Source organism: Rhincodon typus, chromosome 11, assembly GCF_021869965.1.
Source record: "Rhincodon typus isolate 14 chromosome 11, sRhiTyp1.1, whole genome shotgun sequence".
In the NCBI taxonomy this organism is placed as follows: Eukaryota; Metazoa; Chordata; class Chondrichthyes; order Orectolobiformes; family Rhincodontidae; genus Rhincodon; species Rhincodon typus.
Window position 1 is genome coordinate 6,251,591 of NC_063342.1, and position 19,950 is coordinate 6,271,540.

General features: G+C 42.2%; 1 protein-coding gene across 1 annotated transcript; it reads right to left on the reverse strand.

The window, feature by feature from the left end:
- Nucleotides 1-2,153: 2,153 nt before the first annotated feature.
- On the reverse strand, nucleotides 2,154-19,933 carry LOC109921121 (lysozyme C-1-like). Its single transcript, XM_020521169.1, has 4 exons — nucleotides 19,804-19,933; nucleotides 15,265-15,444; nucleotides 11,913-11,988; nucleotides 2,154-2,220 (listed from the first exon to the last, which is right to left on the reverse strand). Exons 1-4 carry the CDS (start codon nucleotides 19,931-19,933, stop codon nucleotides 2,154-2,156), a joined length of 453 nt encoding a protein of 150 aa, XP_020376758.1.
- Nucleotides 19,934-19,950: the final 17 nt, after the last annotated feature.

Below are 19,950 nucleotides of genomic sequence, written 5' to 3' on the forward strand. Positions count from 1 at the left end.
CATGACTCATCAGAGCTTAGAAAGATAAAAGTGATCTCATTGAAGCGTGTAAGATTCTGGGAGGTCTGGACGTGAGGATATTTCCTGATGTGGGAGGAATTAGAGCTAGAATGCACAGTTTCATGATAAAACATCTTCCAGTTAAAGTGCAGATGAGGAGGAATTCCTTCTGGTGATTCAATGTTTGCCAAACTTTTCTGCAGATTGACCAATGGAAGCCGAATCATCAAACATTTTCAAGGCTGAACTGGATAGATTTTTGATCAGTGCTGAATAGGGGGTGATGGCAGGCTGGCAGGAATGTGGAGTTGAGACCACCAGGAAAGTGATTGTGTTCAATGATGGAGCAGGCTCGATGAGCTGAAGGGCCGCCCCAATTTCAAGAAGTAGTTGAGAAAAGTATCAAAATCCTTAAGGGGAACCACAATAAACACATCAAGAGAAAGGGATAGGAAGATAAAGGTAGGAGGAGGCTCACATGGCTTCAGAGACCCGGTAAGCCAAAAGGCCAGTTTCTGTATTGTATATATGGCGTAACTTGTAACATGGTGTAGTGAACCAACAACAATAAAAAGTGCCATTGCTAACTGTATGAGCTTCAGTGATTGGGAGAACAGAACAATTAGACATCTCTGTGAAATGAAAAACTCAAGCTCTGATATTTGCGTTTTTCTTTATTTGCTTATGGCTTTTGAAGTAATTGCACAGTAATTTTAAAGAGCAGAAAATATTCTTGGATTTACTGTGACAGCATGTATTACGAGGCTGAGGTATATTGGCGGCTACCATGGCAGCCTCTCACTATAACAAGATCCAGTGTTAGTACTGTCTTCTTGAAGGAAATTTAATGTAAGCTTCAGGCCTTAATCGAAGAGTATGTGAGAAAGCAGGAACAGGCAACTGAGTTAGATGATTAACCATGATCAGAATGAATAGTGATACAGGCCTGAGGGGCTGAATGGCCAACTCCTGCTTCTAGTTTCTATGCAACCATTCTGTCCATCAGTTATTCCACCCACTACTGCTCAAAAATGTACAGCATATTCATTTATTTCTCAGCGGTTGTTATTTGATTAACTTGAAAATTTCACTGTAGTTGTTTTTTTCCCAATGAGATGATGTTACCACAACTGTTAGACTCTCGCTGACCTTCTCTGCTCTGTGTTTTGTTGTTACGAGGACTGAAGTGCTCGGGTCTGGACGTTTTTTGGAGGGTCATGCAGACTCAATGGGCCGAAAGGCCTCTTTCTGCACTGAACTGTTTCTATGATTCTAAGTGCACTTCACTGAGTCAGATGAAGGTGGATTTTAAATAAACTCCCGAAAGGAGGCAGCTTCTTCACCTTTCAAAAATTTTATCTTTTACTCTCTTGCAGATTTTGAGTTTATCTTGTGTAGGTCCACAGGCACAGGCTTCTTTCTAATGAGGGGGGAGAAATGACCATTGCTCACGCTTACAGGCTACATTCACTGGCATTTAACAGCATAATTGACAGTGGGAAACCTCATTGGAACCATGAGAAATTCCCACAGCGTTCCTCTCTGACAACTGACAGAAGGTTTTGTTTCGTAGCTTTATCTGAGATTACACCCAACGTGTGATGGTCACATAGGCCAACACCTTAAGTATATTCCCATGCTAGCATGCACATATGGAATTTCAGCAATCACTGGATGGTGAACAGAGCTGGAATTGTGGAAATTGTCAGACTCCCTAATTTAGCAACGTTAAAGTACTGCCGTTTGTTCATTAGTCACACCAGTAAGCCACACACAATCTAAAACAAGACTGTTAACACAGCAAGGTAGGAACAGCTGATGTTTAGATGTTCCTGGCCTAAATTTCTCAATTCTGTTTGGGAATTACATCTCCACACTGACATGGTATCAAGTGTAGATCCTATCTACAGGGATGCAAGCATTTCTGTCACTGGACTAAATTAGTTCCTTCAAAGTGGTGAATTGATGAAAGCGAGTTCTGATCACTCACTAATCAAATGCACTGAATGTGTTTACATAACCTTACATATGTATCACCTCTCGAAATGCAGGTTAACCAACTACACCTTTACTGGACATTTAACAAATTCAAGCTAACTAGTAAATGCAGCACACGTTATGTGTTGGATCCAACGGGTGAATTATTTCATGAATTATATTTTACAGTCATCCAGAAAATCGCCAAGGTTTCTACTCTGGCATTTTTTCTTCCAGCTGTACCTGCAAAAGAAAAAACATAAATATAGTTAAACAAGAGGAAACTCCAGGGGCTGTCAATGGAAGAATCAACAAATGTTCATTGTTTTTCCCAAGGATCATTCACATCAAATGTTAACTCTGTTTTCTTCGCTCCTCAGATGCTGCTCGACCTTCTGAGCACATACAGCACCTTCTGTTTTTGGCTCTGATTTCTTTGCAGTTGTCAGAGATTATAAGTGGGTATAACATTTGTCCATTCTCTCCTCTTTATTCCTTGGAAGTAGGGGATCACTGGCAATGCCAGCATTTATTGCATACTCTCAGCATGGCTTGCTCGGTCACTTCAGAGGGCAATTAAAAGTTAACCCCATTGCTGTGGGTCTGGAGTCACATGTCGGACAGATCAGGTAAGGATGGCAGATTCCCTTCCCTAAGGGATTTTATTGAACTAGATGTGTTTTTTGAGTGACAATTGATGGTCACCATCACTGAGAACAGCTTCAGAATGCTAGATTCATTAACTGAGTGTAAATTCACCAGCTACCAAGTTGGGATTGACCAACGTCCCTAGACCATTATTTATGTCTCTGGTTTATTTGCCCCTGTACTGATTGGAACCAGATGGGTTTCGTTGATATGAGATCCTTCATTGGGGATGTTAACCTGGGCCAATCAGGAAAACACTGGCTGACCAATACTAACAGGGGATGAGGGGATCTCTTGTGGTGCAGTGCTAGTGTCCTACCCCTGGGAGTCCCAGGTTTCAAGTCTCACCTGCTCCAGAGGTATGTAATAACATCTCTGAACAGGTTGATTAGGAAAACTGGTTAAATAAAATTGATTGAGAACTGAGGAAAATTTAAAAAATATATTAACAGGGGATTTAGGATCTCCTCAGTTCAGGGGACTGACTCTGATCTGGCTGGCCATAGCCAGTGTACTGTGTACAAGGAAATAAAGACTGACTTGTGATGGGATCCCAGCCTCTGTGCAGTTATTTCAAACCCCATGTTCTAGATTCCTCACCCAGCAACTCGATAGTTGGATTTTACTTCCTTTGCTCTTTTCTTTGTGGGAGTGTGGGGAAACAGGTATTCTAGTGCAGAGTGGTAAGACTGTAATTAGAATAAAGAGCAAAGACCAATACAGCACAGGAACAGGCCCTTCTGCCCTCCAAGCCTGTGCCGATACATTTTGTCCTTCCATACTAAAACTGTCTTCACTTACAGGATCTGTATCCCTCTCTTCCCTTCCTATTCATATCTTCGTCCAGGTGCTTCTTGAATGCTGCTATAGTGTCTGCTTCCACCACCTCCTCTGGCAACGCGTTCCAGGCACTCACCACCCTTTGTGTGAAAAACCTGCCTCTCACATCTCTTTTAAACTTGTCCCCTTGCACCTTAAACCTATGTCCCCTAGTAATTGTCTCCTCCACCCTGGGAAAAAGCCTCATACTTTCCACTCTATCCATGCCATTCACAATCTTATCAACTTCTATCAGGTCGCTCCTCAACCTCTTGCGTTCCAGTGAAAACAACCCAGTCTATCCAACTTTTCTCCATAGATAAAATCCCCCATACCAGACAACGTCCTGGTAAACCTTTTCTATACCCTCTCCAAAGCATCCACATCCTTCTGGTAGTTGTATAATAGTGGTAATTGTATCACCTTTATACAAGGTTAACCTTATCATTGACTTTGCCTTTCACGTCGGTGCTAGGGAAATTATGAGACTCACGTTTGTGGTAGGGAAATTATTGGAAAAGGTTCTCAGGGGCAAGATCCATATGCATTTAGAAGGAAATGGACTTTTTGGAATAGACAGCATGGTTTTTTTTGGGAAGGTCGTGCCTCAATAACTTGAACGAGTTTTTTTGAGGAGGTAACAAAGATGATTGATGAGGGGAAAGCAGTTGATGCTATTCACATGGACTTCAGTAAAGCCTTAGACAAGGTCCCTCATGGCACTCTGGTACAAATGGTGAAGTCTTATGGTGTCATGGGTGAGCTGGCAAGATGGATACAAAACTGGTCTAATCACATAAGACAGAGGGATAGCGGTGGAGATACTTTTTGGAATGGAGGGTTGTGACAAATGGAGTTCCACAGGGATCAATGCTGGACCCTTGCCATTCATGGTCTACATAAATGTTTTGGAGGGAAATGTAGCTGGTCTCATTCGTACAATACAAAGATTGGTGGAGTTGCGGATAGTGAGGATGATTGTCAGAGGATGTAGCAGGATATAGATCAGTTGGAAGCATGAGCAGAAAAATGGCAGATGGAATTTAATCCGGACAAATGTGAGGTGATGCATTTTGGAAGGTCAAGTACCGATGGAAATTACACAGTGAATGGCAGAACTCTTAGGAGTATTGATATGCAGAGAGATCTGGGTGTGCAGGTCCACAGATCACTGAAGGTGGCAGTGCAGGTAGATAAGGTAGTAAAAATGATTTATGGCACACTTGCCTTCATTTGAAGGGACATTGTGTATGAGGATAGATAAGTTATGCTGCAGCTTTATAGAACTTTAATTAGGCCAAACTTGGAATATTGCATACAGTTCTGGTCACTTCATTATAGGAAAGATGTGGAAGCTTTAGAGAGGGTGCAGAGGAGATTTACCAGGATGCTGCCTGGACTGGAGGGCAAGTCTTATGAGGAAAGGTTGAAGGAGCCCGGGCTTTTTTCACTGGAGCTAAGAAGGATGAGAGGTGACTTGATAGAGGTATACAAGATGATGAGATGTAAAGATAGAGTGGATAGTCAGACACTTTTTCACAGGGCAGAAGTGACTATTATGAGGGGGCACAATTTTAAGGTGCTTGGAGGAAGGTATTGGGGAGATGTCAGAGGCAGGTTCTTTACACAGAGAGTGGTAGGTGCGTGGAATGCGCTGCCAGTGATGGTAGTGGAGTCAGATACATTAGGGACATTCAAGCGACTCTTGGATAGGCGCATGGATGATAGTAAAATGTAGGGTATGTAGGGTAGTTTGATCTTAAAGTAGGATAATAGGTCGGCACAACATCGTGGGCCGAAGGGCCTGTACTGTGCTGTACTGTTCTATGTTCTTAAAATCTGTGGTCACTTGCCTGAAATTTAGCTTTATACTTAAATTCACTGTTTAAGTTTAAGATCTCTTAGAGCGGTAGAGCTAATCCAGAAAATCAAGATTTCTATTGCAGAACAGGTGGGAATAGTCCGTTAAGTAAAGTGGCCTTTGCAACTGTGTGGTAGAAAGTGATTTGTGTCTCTTGTCATATAAATAAAAAAGGTTATGTATCCTGTCATGGAGAGTTTTCGGGATGGGGTGGTGATGAGAATAGTAACGCTGTGCGTTTGGTGAAAGAGGAGCTTAGTGGGAAAGGAAAGGGAGGTGCTCTTTTCTCTAAATAAAAACTGAAAGAACTGCGGATGCTGTAAATCAGGAACAAAAACAAAGCTGCTGGAAAAGCTCAGCAGGTCTGGCAGCACCTGTGAAGGAAATAAACAGAGTTAACGTTTCTTGTGCAGTGACCCCTCCCCAGAATAGACCCGAAACGTTAACTCTGTTTTTTCCTTCACAGATGCTGCCAGACCTGCTGAACTTTTCCAGCACTTTGTTTTTGCTCTTTTCTCTCTCTATTTTCAGCCTCAAAGAAACCAGGAGATGAATAGTTCCACAAGAATGAAGAATTTTCAAAATATTCAACAGAAAGATTGCAAGGAAAACTCATCATGTGGGCTGAGGAGCAAGTTCAGGATGCTTGTTGGGCTTGGTAAGTAAGACCAAGTAGATATATCTATAGATACCAAGGTGTACAGCTGGATGAACACAGCAGGCCAAGCAGTATCAGAGGAGCAGGAAGGCTGACGTTTCGGGCCTAGACCCTTCTTCAGGAATGGGGGAGGGAAGGGGGTTCTGAAATAAATAGAGATAGAGGGGAAGGTGGATAGAAGATGGATAGAGGAGAAGATAGGTGGAGAGGAGACAGACAGGTCAAAGAGGCGGGGATGGAGCCAGTAAAGGTGAGTGTAGGTGGGAATTTAGGGAGGGTCAGTCCAGGGAGGATGGACAGGTCAAGACAACTCTATCCATCTTCTATCCGCCTTTGAGGTGAATTATTTGATAAGAACTCCACGTGGAAGGGAAACTCACAGAGTGTGTCATGTGAATATGCTCAAAATATATTTTGATAGGGACAGAAAGCAAAAGGAGAATGTTTACTTGTTACAACTTGCAGTGAAGAACCAAATCTAGATAAATTTGAATTTGATATTTTTCACAAAAATTAGATGATGAGGAAGTTCTCAAAAATTGGGATAAACTATTAAGTTATCTTCCAGAGGAAAATCAAAATGACCTGAAAGAGTATTACAATCACATGGAGACATATGTTGGAATAAGCTGGGAAGTACTAACATAATTATGCATGATGTAGATGTAGGAAATACTGTTCTATTTAAGTAACATTCTTATCGACGTAACCCTTTAAAATTGCCGCAGGTTCAAAAAGAGATTGAAAGCATGCTCAAACACGATATAATTGAAATGAGTTGCAGCAAGTGGAGCTCACCCATCGTGATGGTGCCAAAACCAGATGGTTAATGTTAATGTATTGATTAACGCAAAGTCAGTGCAGTTACAAAGTCTGATTTATATCCTATTCCATGGCTGGAAGACTGTATTGAGAAGATGGGACAAGCAAATTATGTTTTGAAACTAGACTTACTCAAAGGACACTGACAGATACCTTTACTTGAGACAGTGAAGGAAATTCCGGCTTTCGTGACACCGAATGGACTTTACCAGTTTAAAATCATGCCATTTGATATGAAAAATGCACTAGCTGCATTTCAAAGACTAGCCAATAAAGTATTTTCAGGATTACCCAATTGTTTGTTAACTGCATTTAAAAGACTAATTAATAAAGCATTTTCAGGATTAGCCAATTGTGTGTTGTACATCGACAACCTGGTGATTTTTAGTCACACATGGAAGGAACATTTGCAGCATCTATCGGAATTGTTCAAATGACTCCAAAAGGTGGACTTGGTGATAAATCTGGCTCAGATTGATTTCACAAAAGCCCAAGTTACATTCCTGGGCCATGTCATTGGAGATGGACAGATGGCCCCCTGGTACATGAAAACAAAGATCATTGAGAGTTGGCCATACCATCGACAAAGAGAGAAGTACTACAATTCCAAGGACTGAATGGGTTTTATCGGATATTCGTACTGAATTTTAACAGTGTTGTTGCTCCACTGACTGACTTAGTGAAGAAGTGCAGAAAGTTTCAGTGGATGGCGGACTGGTCAGAAGGCAATTGGCAGCCTGAAAGCTCTGTTAGCCGCTGCCTCAGTGTTAACCACACCTAATTACACAAAGCCATTCAAGGTGGCTATCGATATGAGTGATGTGGGTGTCAGTGCTGTACTCTTTCAAAAAGATGGCCAGTAGATAGAAAGACCTATTGGGTATTTTTCCAGAAAGTTGAAATTTTGTCAAAAGAAATATTCCACAATTGAGAAGGAGACCTTGAGATTGGTGTTGGTGTTGCAACATTTCAACATTTATGTTGGGGTAATGCATCTGGGACAATTGTTTCTATTAATCCTAACTCCTTAACATTTTGGAAAACAATTAGAGATAAAAATAAAGATAAAAATACGCATTTCCGCAAATACGGTTTTGATGGATTTTATTGTTGCAGCCATTTAATTTGAAAATTATACATGTTGCCGGATGAGAAAATGTAATTGCCAATGCCATGACTTTGATGAAGGGGGACGAAGGTGTTCAGTGGCAGAACCAACAGATTGAAATGGACTGTAGTAGTGAATGTTTACATGCTTAGAGTCAATGTAAAGTATATCTATTGTAGTGCACTCATAGGGCAAAGACTAAAGGTCTTTAAAAATTAACCCATCTTTGTATATTAATGGCTGTATTTTTTTAAAGGGGGGAGATGTGACAATTCTATGGCTTGAAAAGGTGAGCTTTGTGCTGGTTTTTGTTGAAGAGAGGTTTTAAGACGGAGGGGCCAATAAAGTAAACATCTTGTTAGGCCTTGGCTTTTTTTAAAATTTGGAACAGCAGATGCAGTCTGAATGGATGGAGTCAGGCTCCCACAGGACCAGGGTTTTAGTTTAGCTTTCAGTAGTTGTTCGGGTTTTGAAGTTGGCTGTGGAAGCTGTTACATCTCTCTCAGCCACTGCAAAAAGCTGGTGTTCTCTCGCTGCTGCCAGGAGAATCTGTTTTATTGACTTTGCCTTTGCCAAGGGTGTGTTTATGGGATGTTACTACATTGGAACAGTTGCTGTTTAGTAGTTAAATAATCTATTATTCTGTTACATTTTCCAAAAGAGTTACAAGTTATACCAATTCTTCATTCTTTCATTTTGTATTTTGACTATAGAGTAAAAATAAAGTACGTCTTGCTTAAAGTTGAGTAGTGTAATCAATTGAATAACATCTGGAACACAGCACCTTACATTTGCCTTTAAATAAGATAAAGGCCAAGATCTAGGCTATCTCCATGATATATTTGAAGGGATTTGGTCTGGTCCATAACAAGCTGAATGGTGTTAGACTGATAAGGTTTATATGCAAAGGAATATTTGATATTTTCTTACTAAGCTGTTTGGAGGTTAAAATGGAAATTTTTGGAGAAACTCGGTAGGTCTGGCAGTATCTGTGGAGAATAAGCAGGATTAATATTTCAAGTCTTGTCATGAGGCTTTTTATCCATAAGATGTTTTGAGACCTGCTGAGTTTCTTCAGCAATTTCTGTTTTCTTTACAGATTTCTAGCATCTGCATAAAATTGTTTTATTTTCCTATTCAGAAATGTTATTTTACAACTTTACAGCAGGTTGGATTTAAAAATTAGCCCTCCTAACTCAGAGGCAAGGACATAACCACTTCACTGCAAGAGTATGTACACTCATCACTGAAAGCAAGCATGCAGGTGCAGCAAGCAGTTATGTAGGCAATTGGTAGGTTGCCCTTCATTGCAGGATGTTCTGAATAGAGGAGTAAGAAGATCCTCAAGGAGCCTCCTTCGCCCAACCATCTTCAGCTGCTTCATCAATGACCTTCCCTCCATCATAAGGTTAGAAGTGGGGATGTTCACCGATGATTGCATGATGTTCAGCACCATTCGCGACTCCTCAGATACTGAAGCAGTCTGTGTCCAAATGCAACAAGATCTGGACAATATCCAGGCTTGGGCTGACAAGTGGCGTGTAACATTCACGCCACACAAATGTCACACTGTGACCATCTCCAAAAAGAGACAACTTAAGCACCATTCCTTGATATTCAATGGTGTTACCATCACTGATTCCTCATATCAACATCCTGAGGATTACTGTTGACTAGAAACTCAGTTGGACTCGTCACATGAACACAATGGCTGCAAGTGCAGGTCAAAAGCTAGGAATACTGTGGCAATAACTCACCTCCTGACTCCCCAGAGCCTGACCACCATCTATAAGGCACAAGTCAGGAGTGCGATGGAATACTTCCCACTTGCCTGGACGGGTGCAGCCCCAACAACACTCAAGAAGCTTGACACCATCCAGGACAAAGCAGCCGCTTGATTGGCACCACATCCACAAGCATCCACTCCCTCTACCACCGACACTCAGTAGCAGCAGTGTGTCCTATTTAGAAGGTGCACTGCAGAAATCCACCAAAAATCCTTATACCTACCTCCCAAACCCACGACCACTTCCATCGAGAAGGACAGGGGCAGCAGATATATGGGAACACCACCCCCTGCAAGTTCTCCTCCAAGTCACTCACCATCCTGACTTGGAAATATTTCACCATTCCTTCCATATCACTGGGTCAAAATCCTGGAATTCCCACCATAATAGCATTGTGGTTCAACCACAGAAGATGGACTGCAGCGGTCCAAGAAGGCAGGTCGCCACCATGTTCCCAAGGGCAACTAGGGACGGATAATAAATGCCGGCCTAGCCAGTAATGCCCACGTCCCACAAATGAATAAATTTTTTAAAAATGTAAGTTTTATTGCAACTGTACAGGGCTTGGTTAAGACCACACCTGGGATATTGTGTCCAGTTTTGATCTCTTACTTTGGGAACTCTCCGCTTACCATTGTAGGTGCATGGGGGTGCGTGTATGGTCTTGAAGGAGTGTAGTTAAGGTTAATCAGATGGATTCCTGGACTGACAAATTTTTTTTTGAGGGACGTCTGAACCTGTATTTGCTGGAATTTAAAAGAATTAGATGGGGTTTTAGTGAAAGGTGTTGACAGGGCTGGATTGATGTTTCACTTTGGCAGGAGGATCTGCACAAAGGAGTCATGGTCTCAGGATGTGCAGTCGGCTGTTTTGGACTGAGACAAGAAGAAATTTCTTCACTTAAAGGGTGGTGAATTTGTGGAATTCTACTCCACAGAGGGCTGTGGAGGCCAATTCACTGAATGTTAATTTAGAAAGAGATTGATGGATTTCCAGGGGCTGAGGTTACAATGGGTGTGAGGAGAACGGCGGATCATGACATTGAGATAGAAGGTCAGTTGAAGAGTGGAGAGAGCTCAATGGGCCAAATAGTGTAGTCCTGCTTCCATTTCCTACATTTGTTGATAATCTCAAGTGGGGCTAAAATGGGCTAAATCTCAATTTTGTAATCTAAGAATGCCAATCATGAGCAAGAACTTCCACCTTCTTTTTGCACTTTTCTTTCTTCATTTGGCGGGTGCAAAGCACAGCTGTCGAGTTCAAGTTGGGAGTGGAAACCAACTGTTTTAAGCCACATTTAGCATTCAAGCTAGGGACAGCTATGGATCAATGAATGAGCCAAATAAGCTATGCTTCACTGCAAGAGTGTTTTCAGGATATCTAATGGGGAGAGGTGGATTACACGTCCTGTGCATTGTATACCTGTAGCACTTATAGACAGTCATGGACCCAGGTTGCAGTCCTTAAGACGTTAAGGATCTGAAAGAGTTAATGGTGAGGACTGCATTAAGCATTGCCTAATACAATGATTTCACATGAGAACAGGCAGGGGAACATGAAGAATTCAGAAAGAGAAAGACCTCGTTATCGGTTCTAACACATGGTATGGTAACAACGTCTATCACAATGATAATTTGTTGTCTGGCTCCTGCTGCTCTGATCTAATTGGCTTGCTAAGCCATTTCTGGGAATAGTAAAGAATCAAACACACCATCTTGAGCCTGGAGTCATATGTAGACTAACTGGGGAAAGGACAACAGATTTCTTTCCTGGAATTAGATGGGCTTTTCACAACAATTCACAATAGTTTCAGTTACCCTTAGTGACACTAGCTTTCAGTTCCAGAAATATTAATTGAGTTTAAATTCCAGCAGCTTCAGATTTGAACCCATAGTCCATCAAACATTCTCCTGGCTTGCTGGATTACTATTCCAGTGGCATTGCATGCTAGCAATTAGCGTAATAGGTTCATGTTTTATTTAGTACAAGAATGTCTGGTTGTTAGATTCCAGGTGGTTTTCCTTTATCACACTGGGCCAAGAGCAGTTCCCTGAAAATCTCAACCAAGAAAGAGGATGTTGCAGCAAATCTACCAGATAGACCTTGTGTCACGATGAACAGTGGTGAGGATTAATTTTGGAACAACGCTAAAAATACCGGACTCACTACTCTGAAATGGAAATGATATTTAGAGACAGCTCCAAGCAAGAAAGTAAAAGGTTTTTGACATACCAGGCATTCATCCCTTGGGGCGTCACTATCCTTTTCGCACACTGAATGTCATCTATGATGTTGTCATTGATAAAATCTACAAACAAAAAGACAATGTTGCATTAAAATAATCCATTGAATGTTCATGTGTGAAGTTTGTACCTATGTCCATGATCTAAGCTGTTTCTGGTTTGGAAAAGATGGCCCTGTCTTTAAAAAAAAATCCAAGAGTTCACTAAATAATTAATCGCTGAGAAGATTTGTTTTCCCAGTTCCATTCCACTAGGCCATTACAGTTTCAAAGATATGAAACTCTACCAGTTCAGTAGAGGGGGTTGCTTGCAGTGTCATCTGTGTCAAACTGATAAGCAGAGATCACCTTATCTTTCGTACAAATGGTAATGATTTTGAATCCATTACTCAGAATTCACAAAAGGGTTTTCTTTTCCCTTGTTTCCCCCCCACCCCCGCCACATTTCCCTGTTGCCTGTCATAGATGCATTTGGATGAGCTCAAGTAAGTTTTTCTCTCATGTTGGTTTTCCCACCAGACCTATCCCAGCAGCTACATCCCTTAAGACATCCCTTAATAGAGGGAGATAGTAGGAACTGCAGATGCTGGAAAATCTGAGATAACAAGGTGTAGAGCTGGATGAACACAGCAGGCCAAGCAGCATCATAGGAGCAGGAAGGCTGACGTTTCGGGTCTAGACCCTTCATCAGAAAGGCCCGAAACGTCAGTCTTCCTGCTCCTCTGATGCTGCTTGGCCTGCTGTGTTCATCCAGCTCTACACCTTGTTATCCCTTAATAGAGGGATTGAGTTCAAGAGCCGTGAAGTTATGCTTCAGCTATACAAAAGCCTGGTTTGGCCACATCTGGAGTATTGTGTCCAGTTCTGGTCATCTCATTACAGGAAAGATGTGGAAGTGCTGGAAAAGGTGCAGAGGAGATTTACCAGGATGTTGCCTGGAATGCAGGGAAGGTCTTACGAGGCAAGGTTGAGAGAGCTAGGGCTTTTCTCTTTAGAACGACGAAGGTTGAGAGGTGACTTGATACAGGTGTACAAAATGATCAGAGGTATAGATAGAGTAGACAGCCAGAGACTTTTTCCTAGGGTGGAGGTAATTATTATGAGGGGGCATAGTTTTAAAGTGAGTGGAGGTAGATAATGGGAGACGTCAGAGGTAGGTTCTTTACTCAGAGAGTGGTAGGGGCGTGGAATGCATTGCCAGAGAGGGTAGTGGAGTCGCCCTCATTAGGGGCATTTAAGAGGCTATTAGATAGGCATATGGATGATAGTATAAGGTAGGGGTGGAGGTTAGATAGACCTTAGGATTAGGGTAAAAGTTTGGCACAACATCGTGGGCCAAAGGGCCTGTACTATGCTGTACTGTTCTATGTTCTGTGTTCTGTGTTCTAAGACTTGGCCAACTCAGTCAGTTATGGGACAGCTGAACCAATCTGGGGAATGTACACTGAAGTCCCTTTCCCAGAGGACATTTTGCACCCTTCCTACTTTCAGTGCTTTTTCCAACACGTGTTGTTCAACACGTAGGTGCTCTGGTTCATCAGCCATGGGGTGTGATAGGTACACATCAGTGGGAGGTTTCATTGTCCATGTTTGATCAGGAGCCATCAGACTTTAGAAAGTTCAGAATCAATGTTGAGAACTTCCAGGGTAACTCAGTCCCAATTATATATCATTGTGTGGCCACCTCTGATGTCCATCCTGCTGGAGGGACAGGATGTAGCCAGATATGATGATGGCAATGCTTTGACATTGTTTGAAAGGTACAATCTGGTGCAGATTTGGGGAAGATTCCATTGGATTGATTGATACTGAATTTAATTTGTTCAATCAGAAAGTGGGAGGGGGGTAGGTTGCTAAAACAGAAGTTAGCAAACTATAGCCCAGTTAGCTTAACAGCTGCTGTAGAGAAATTGTTGGAATCAATTATTAAAGATGTTATAGCACATAGAAATAATCAAGGTAATCAGGCAGAGTCATCATGATCTTGTGAAAGGGAAATCATGTTTAACTAATTTGTAAGACACTTCTGAGGAAGTAACATGTACGGTGGATAAGGAGAAATTGATGGATGTACTCAGAAGGCATTTATGAAGGTGTCACATCAAAGATTATTGCAATGAATAAAGGCTGATGGTACAGGGGGTAATATATTGGCATCGATAGATGATTGGTTCACTTATAGGAAACAGAATAAGCATAAATGGGACTTATTCTGATTGGCAAGATTGAGCAAGTCGTGTGCCACAGGAATCATTTCTGCTTACGATTTACATAAATAACTTGGATAAAGGGACAGAAAGCATGGTGGCTAGATTCTGAATGAATTCAAACCCCACCATTAGCTACAGAATGATTTGAACCCAGGGCAACAGAACATTGCCTGATTTACTAGAATAATAGGCTAACGATAATACCATTGAGCCTTCCTTAAAAATACTCATTTATCACAACTCTCTGTTTTCTGCTGGTTAGTCAATCTTCTATGCTTGCCTTGTGTATTAACCTTTCCTGCAACATTTTATCAAATGCTTTCTGGAAGTTCAAATACACTACATCTACAATGTACCCACTGTCTCTGCTGCTCCGTCCTTTAAGACCCTAGAATGTAGGGTCTGTCTGCCTTTAATCCCAATTGTTTTTGGAGCTCAGTACTTTTTTCTTTTGTGATAGTGATTGTTCTAAATTCTTCTTTTCCTATAATCTCTGCATCTTCTGTTACTATTGGTATGGTTTCAGCATCCCTGACCATGAAAACTGAGGCAAAATATTGATTCTGTGTCTCTGTCATATAAGACCATAAGACCAAGAGAAATAGGAACAGGAGTAGGCCATTTGGTCCCTTGAATCCTGTGCTATTCAATAGGATCAAGGCTAATCTGACATTCTTCATGTCCACTTTCCTGCCCTTTTCCCATAACCCTCGATTCCCCAACTGATCAAGAATCTATCTATCTTAGCCTTAAATACACACAAGGGCTCTCCCCCCATGGCTCTCTGTGGCAAGGAGTTCCAAAGACTCACAACCTTCTGAGAAAGTAAATTCCTCCTCATCTCAGTCTTAAATTGGTGCCCCTTTATTCTTAGACTGTGCCCTCTGGTCTTAGACTCTCCCACAAGTCTCCCATTGTTAACTCCCCAGCCTCATCGTCAAAGGCACTAACTTGCTTTCTTTAATTGTTGTACAGTAATTTATTTTGTTTAAATTAGAATTGTTGTGTTTTAATTCTTTCACTTAATAAACGTGAGTTTCAATTTCTTTTGAGAAATTACTGCTGTAGACCAAAATTGTAGCATTAGGGAAGAGATCATTTCTGATCTGTCATGATGTGATGAATTGCTTACCACTGCACCTCTTCCTACATCCTTTCCTTTTCTTTGGGTGCTGTGTCTGACCATCTTCACACCACTTGACGCTGTTGATCTGAAAGATCCCGTAATCTGATGACAGAGTCCTTCCAGCCCTCCTGTTATGTCCAACTATCCTTGTGTTGTAGTTGCTCTCATGCTGCACCAAACAAACCCCTAAAATGAGAGCAAACAGATCACACCTTTATGGTAGATATTTACCCTAATGCCCCTTCATTTCTCAAGCACAAATGAAAGTGGTGGCATAGTGGTCACTGAATATCCACTTACCAAGTCACTTTTATTTACACATGGAGAGTCCTTGACACTGATCACAGAACCAGTCTTTATAACAAAATTCACTCTGGAATCCAGCCTTTACATTTTTCAGGATGTCTGCCAGACTAAGAACTTAAACTGGGGAACTTTTAGAGATTAAGGATACAACTGCAGCTTCAATCTCTTATGAGAATCATCTGATTCAGTTACCATTGATCGGGCCCAAGCTTCATGGGGCGAAATTGATTGAGAAAGATTCACCTTGATCAGTTCAACATTTTTCAATTAGAAAATGGCTGCTTGAGTGAAGTCCTAATTAAATAAGCAGACACTTTTTTTTCAGGAAGATCTAGGAACTATCAAAGGAGCCAAGGCCAATTTGCATGTTGACCAGGAAGCCCAATAGGTCAGTTTGCCTTTGTGGAGATTTGAAACATACAGTAAACCACTTCTCACAGCTGGATAAATAACCAATCCCTCGAAGCTGGACCTGAGCCATGCATACTTGCAATTGCAGGTCAGAGTCAACCACATTGCTGTGGGTCTGGAGTCACATGTAGGCCAGACAAGGTAAGGATGGTAGTTTCCTTCCCTAAAGATTAGTGAACCAGATGGGTTTTCCAACAATCGCCAATGGGTTCATGGTAATCATTAGACTCATTACTGTATGTTTCAAATCCCCACAAAGGCAAACTGACCTATTGGGCTTCACAATCAGCATGACCAGTGCTACCTATATTGCAAACTGGACTGGTTTAATGATTCCTTCACTTTCCAGCCTCCTGATTTCTGCCTCTACCTGTGCCCACAAGGGAAATGTCACTGGGTAGGCCTTGCAGAATCATAGAATTGCTTCCTGGTCAACATGCAAATTGGCCTTGGCTCCTTTGATAGTCCCTAGATCTTCCTGAAAAAAAAGTGTCTGCTTATTTAATTAGGACTTCACTCAAGCAGCCATTTTCTAATTGAAAAACGTTGAACTGATCAAGGTGAATCTTTCTCAATCAATTTCGCCCCATGAAGCTTGGGCCCAATCAATGGTAACTGAATCAGATGATTCTCATAAGAGATTGGAGCTGCAGTTGTATCCTTAATCTCTAAAAGTTCCCCAGTTTAAGTTCTTAGTCTGGCAGACATCCTGAAAAATGTAAAGGTTGGATTCCAGAGTGAATTTTGTTATAAAGACTGGTTCTGTGATCACTGAAATGGGCACACTGGTATCAACTTACATTAGAATTGGGTGACCGTTTAACTAGATGTTTAGAATAGAGTAGAATATAGAATATCCTTTCATTGTCATGTGCATTCAGTATAACATGCGGTGAAAAGTGTGCACTGTCACTTTATGTGGGCATCATTCACATTAACTTAAGAATAAAATTTTAAAAAAGGTAACTTAAGGTGGTATAGTAAGAACTGCCGATGCTGAAGTTTCTAACACAGTGTGGAGCCGGAGGAACACGGTGGGCCAGGCAGCATCAGAGAAGCAGGAAAGCTGATGTTTCGGGTCGGGACCCTTCTTCAGAAATGTTTGCGAAGGAATTTAACCGTTCCCATTTCTGAAGAAGGCTCCCGACCCGAAACGTCAACTTTCCTGCTCCTCCGATGCGGCCTAGCCCGCTGTGCTCCTCTAACTTAAAAAGTGTCCAACTCTTCCTTCCCTGCTGCTACAGCATGCCACCACTTTAGGCTCGCTCTGAGCTTCCCAGCCTACGCTATGCCATTGCCAAGAGTATCCCGCTCTGGACTTCCAAGCCCTCGCTACACCACTGCCAGGGGCCCACTCCACGTGGAAGTGAGAGATATGCTCCAGGCTTCACAGGACGACTGACCCACTCTGTAGCCATGCTGCCTCTGAAGACACCGCCGCTGCTCGAGAGCCTGTTGACACCACCCCCTGCTGATTGGCTCTCTTTATTTTGATCGATTCTTTTGATTGGTTTTGAGTTGGATGTTGTTAATGAATTTAACTGTTCCAAACCAGACAGAGGTGGGCTTTCCAGGGTGTGTACTGTCCTGAATACCAGCCTATGAGTTGTCTTACTCAATTTAGGTCTAGTGAGACTCTCTTGTTGTGTCGAGTCCACATACTGGCAGCTACTTCAATGGCTTGTCAGCCCGGATCCTTAAAATTTTAACCATTCACTGAAGATGTGGCTTTGATTTGGAGTTTTGCTGTGGGCTGGCCTGGAGTCCCAAAAATGTTATAGTTTAAGGCTATGCGATTGCCTTTACTCAGTTGGTGTTCCCTAAACTCAGTCGGCCTGGCAAGGGTGTCCATTTCCATTGGAATACCCTGTAACTCATATATTCCACTTACCACATTTTCTAATGGCAAAGCCAGTTGTAGTGTCTGTTTGAAATCTGATCGAGCTTGGGCTAGTAGACACTTTTGCAGGGTTACAGTATTAATCCCACATACCAAACGCTGTCTCAGCATCTCGTTAAACGTCAAACTAAAGTCACATACCTCTGCCAGTCATCCTAACCTCGTCAAAAATCCCAATACGGATTCTCCTGGCTCTCGAATTGATGAGTAAAACTGACAGTGTCTCGGAATTAGAGGAGGCTTGGCATCGTAATACGCCTTCACTAAGTCAGTCAACATTTGAAAGGTTGTATTATCTGGTACCTCAGGGAAAGTTAGGCTTCTAATAGCTGAAAAAGCTGCAGGTCCACAAGCTGTCAGGAGAATTACTTGTTGCTGTTCATCTGCCTCAATGTGATTTGCCCAGAAAAAACAACGCATTCTTTCCACATGCTGGGCCAAGTCTTCCACAACAGGATCAAATGATTCAAGCTTCCTAAATAGTGGTATAATACCGAAATGCTTACTCCAACTGAAAAGACGACTGTTGACAGCGAACTTCTTCTGGAGCATGCTTTTCTGTCGTTGCCACTGGAATAAATCCACAGAGGCTGGTATCCCATCACCAAGTCACCCTTTATTTATACGTGGAGAGTCCTTGACACTGATGCAGCTCCCTCAGAGCCAGCTCTCAGAGTGAACAGAACCCCTGACACTCCTGGTTATATCTGTCAGCCAGGGCTCCCTGATTAACAGCCCTAATCACAGAACTCATATTTTATGAGCTCTATAAGGCTGATCTCATTACAATCATACCTTCCTGCCCACTGTGTTTCTGAGAACAGAGGTCAGTTCATTCTCTTTTAGCTCCTCCTCGGGTGTTTTAGCACTGGGCCAGGTTCCTCCAACTCTGCGTCTGATAACTTGCCTCTTGCGCCCATCATTCTCCTCCTCAGGCAGCAAAAGGCTCGAGATGGCGACAACCACAGTGCCCAAATCTGGCTCTGAGGTATCTTGAATGTACGATTGGAGTCGCAATCCAGAGCCCCAGGCTAATGTTCTGGAGTTCTGCCATGGAGGCTGGTGTAATTTGAATCCAGTAAAAGAAAACTGGCCCAGTGGTGACTACATAAACACCTTCACTTATAATTAAAAACCAATCTGGTTCACTGATGTCCTCCAGGGAAGGAAATTGGCCATTCTGGTGACTCTGGACCTACAGTAATGTAGTTAACTCTTAACTGCTCCCTTGGGAATAAATACTGGCCTGGTCAGTGACACTTACATTTCAGAGGCAAATTAAAACGGGCTTCACCATTCAACCTAAAATAAAACCCTGTCAGCTGTTTTTGTGGACTCTTACAGAATCATAGAATCCCCACAGTGTGGAAGCAGGCCATTCAGCCCATTGACCCTCTAAAGCGTATTCCGCCCCCCCCAGACTAATCCCACACACCTATCCCTGCATTTCCCATGGCTAATCCACCAAACCTGCACACCTTTGGACTGAGGGAGGAAACCGGAGCACCTGGAGGAAATGCACACAGACACAAGGAGAATGTGCAAACCTCACATAGACAGTCACCCGAGGGTGGAATCAAACCTGGGTTCTTAGCATTTTGAGGTAGCACTGCTAACCACTGAGCCACTGTGCCAGCCCTTTTCTTCCAGAAACCTCCATAGGTGGTTTTTACATTTTTCTCTTAATCCGCATCCAGGCTTAACTTATTAAGAACAGTGAGTGTCAATAGTGAACAGAGTCACATAATCAAACTCAGAGTAAATGAGCACATCCCACCGTACAGTAACTTAACAAGTAAATCTACAAAAGCTGAAAGCAATGCACTTAAATCTGATTGATAATTTATTTATTCAGTACAAAAGCAACGTGAGACTACAGTTGAGGATCTTCAGCCAGACCCTACTATTGTAGAGAATGTGAGACTTACAGTTTGCCAGACTGTAACCACGATATCCATCCAATCCATTTCTGCGCAATAGTTGAGCAAGTTCACATTTCTGATAGACATAAGGACTTGTCCCTGTGAGCAGAGCACTGAGAATGAGAAAGGTCTTCATTTTCCTGATCACTACAC

What these genes read in the sequence shown, in the direction of transcription:
- LOC109921121 (XM_020521169.1), bottom strand. Translation starts at nt 19,933, where the DNA reads ATGAAGACCTTTCTCATTCTCAGTGCTCTGCTCACAGGGACAAGTCCT. An exon ending in TGGTTACAGTCTGGCAAACT is followed by an intron (nt 15,445 to 19,803) that starts GTAAGTCTCACA and finishes CTCTCATTTTAG; the next exon opens with GGGTTTGTTTGGTGCAGCAT. An exon ending in CCCCAAGGGATGAATGCCTG is followed by an intron (nt 2,221 to 11,912) that starts GTATGTCAAAAA and finishes TTTCTTTTGCAG; the next exon opens with GTACAGCTGGAAGAAAAAAT.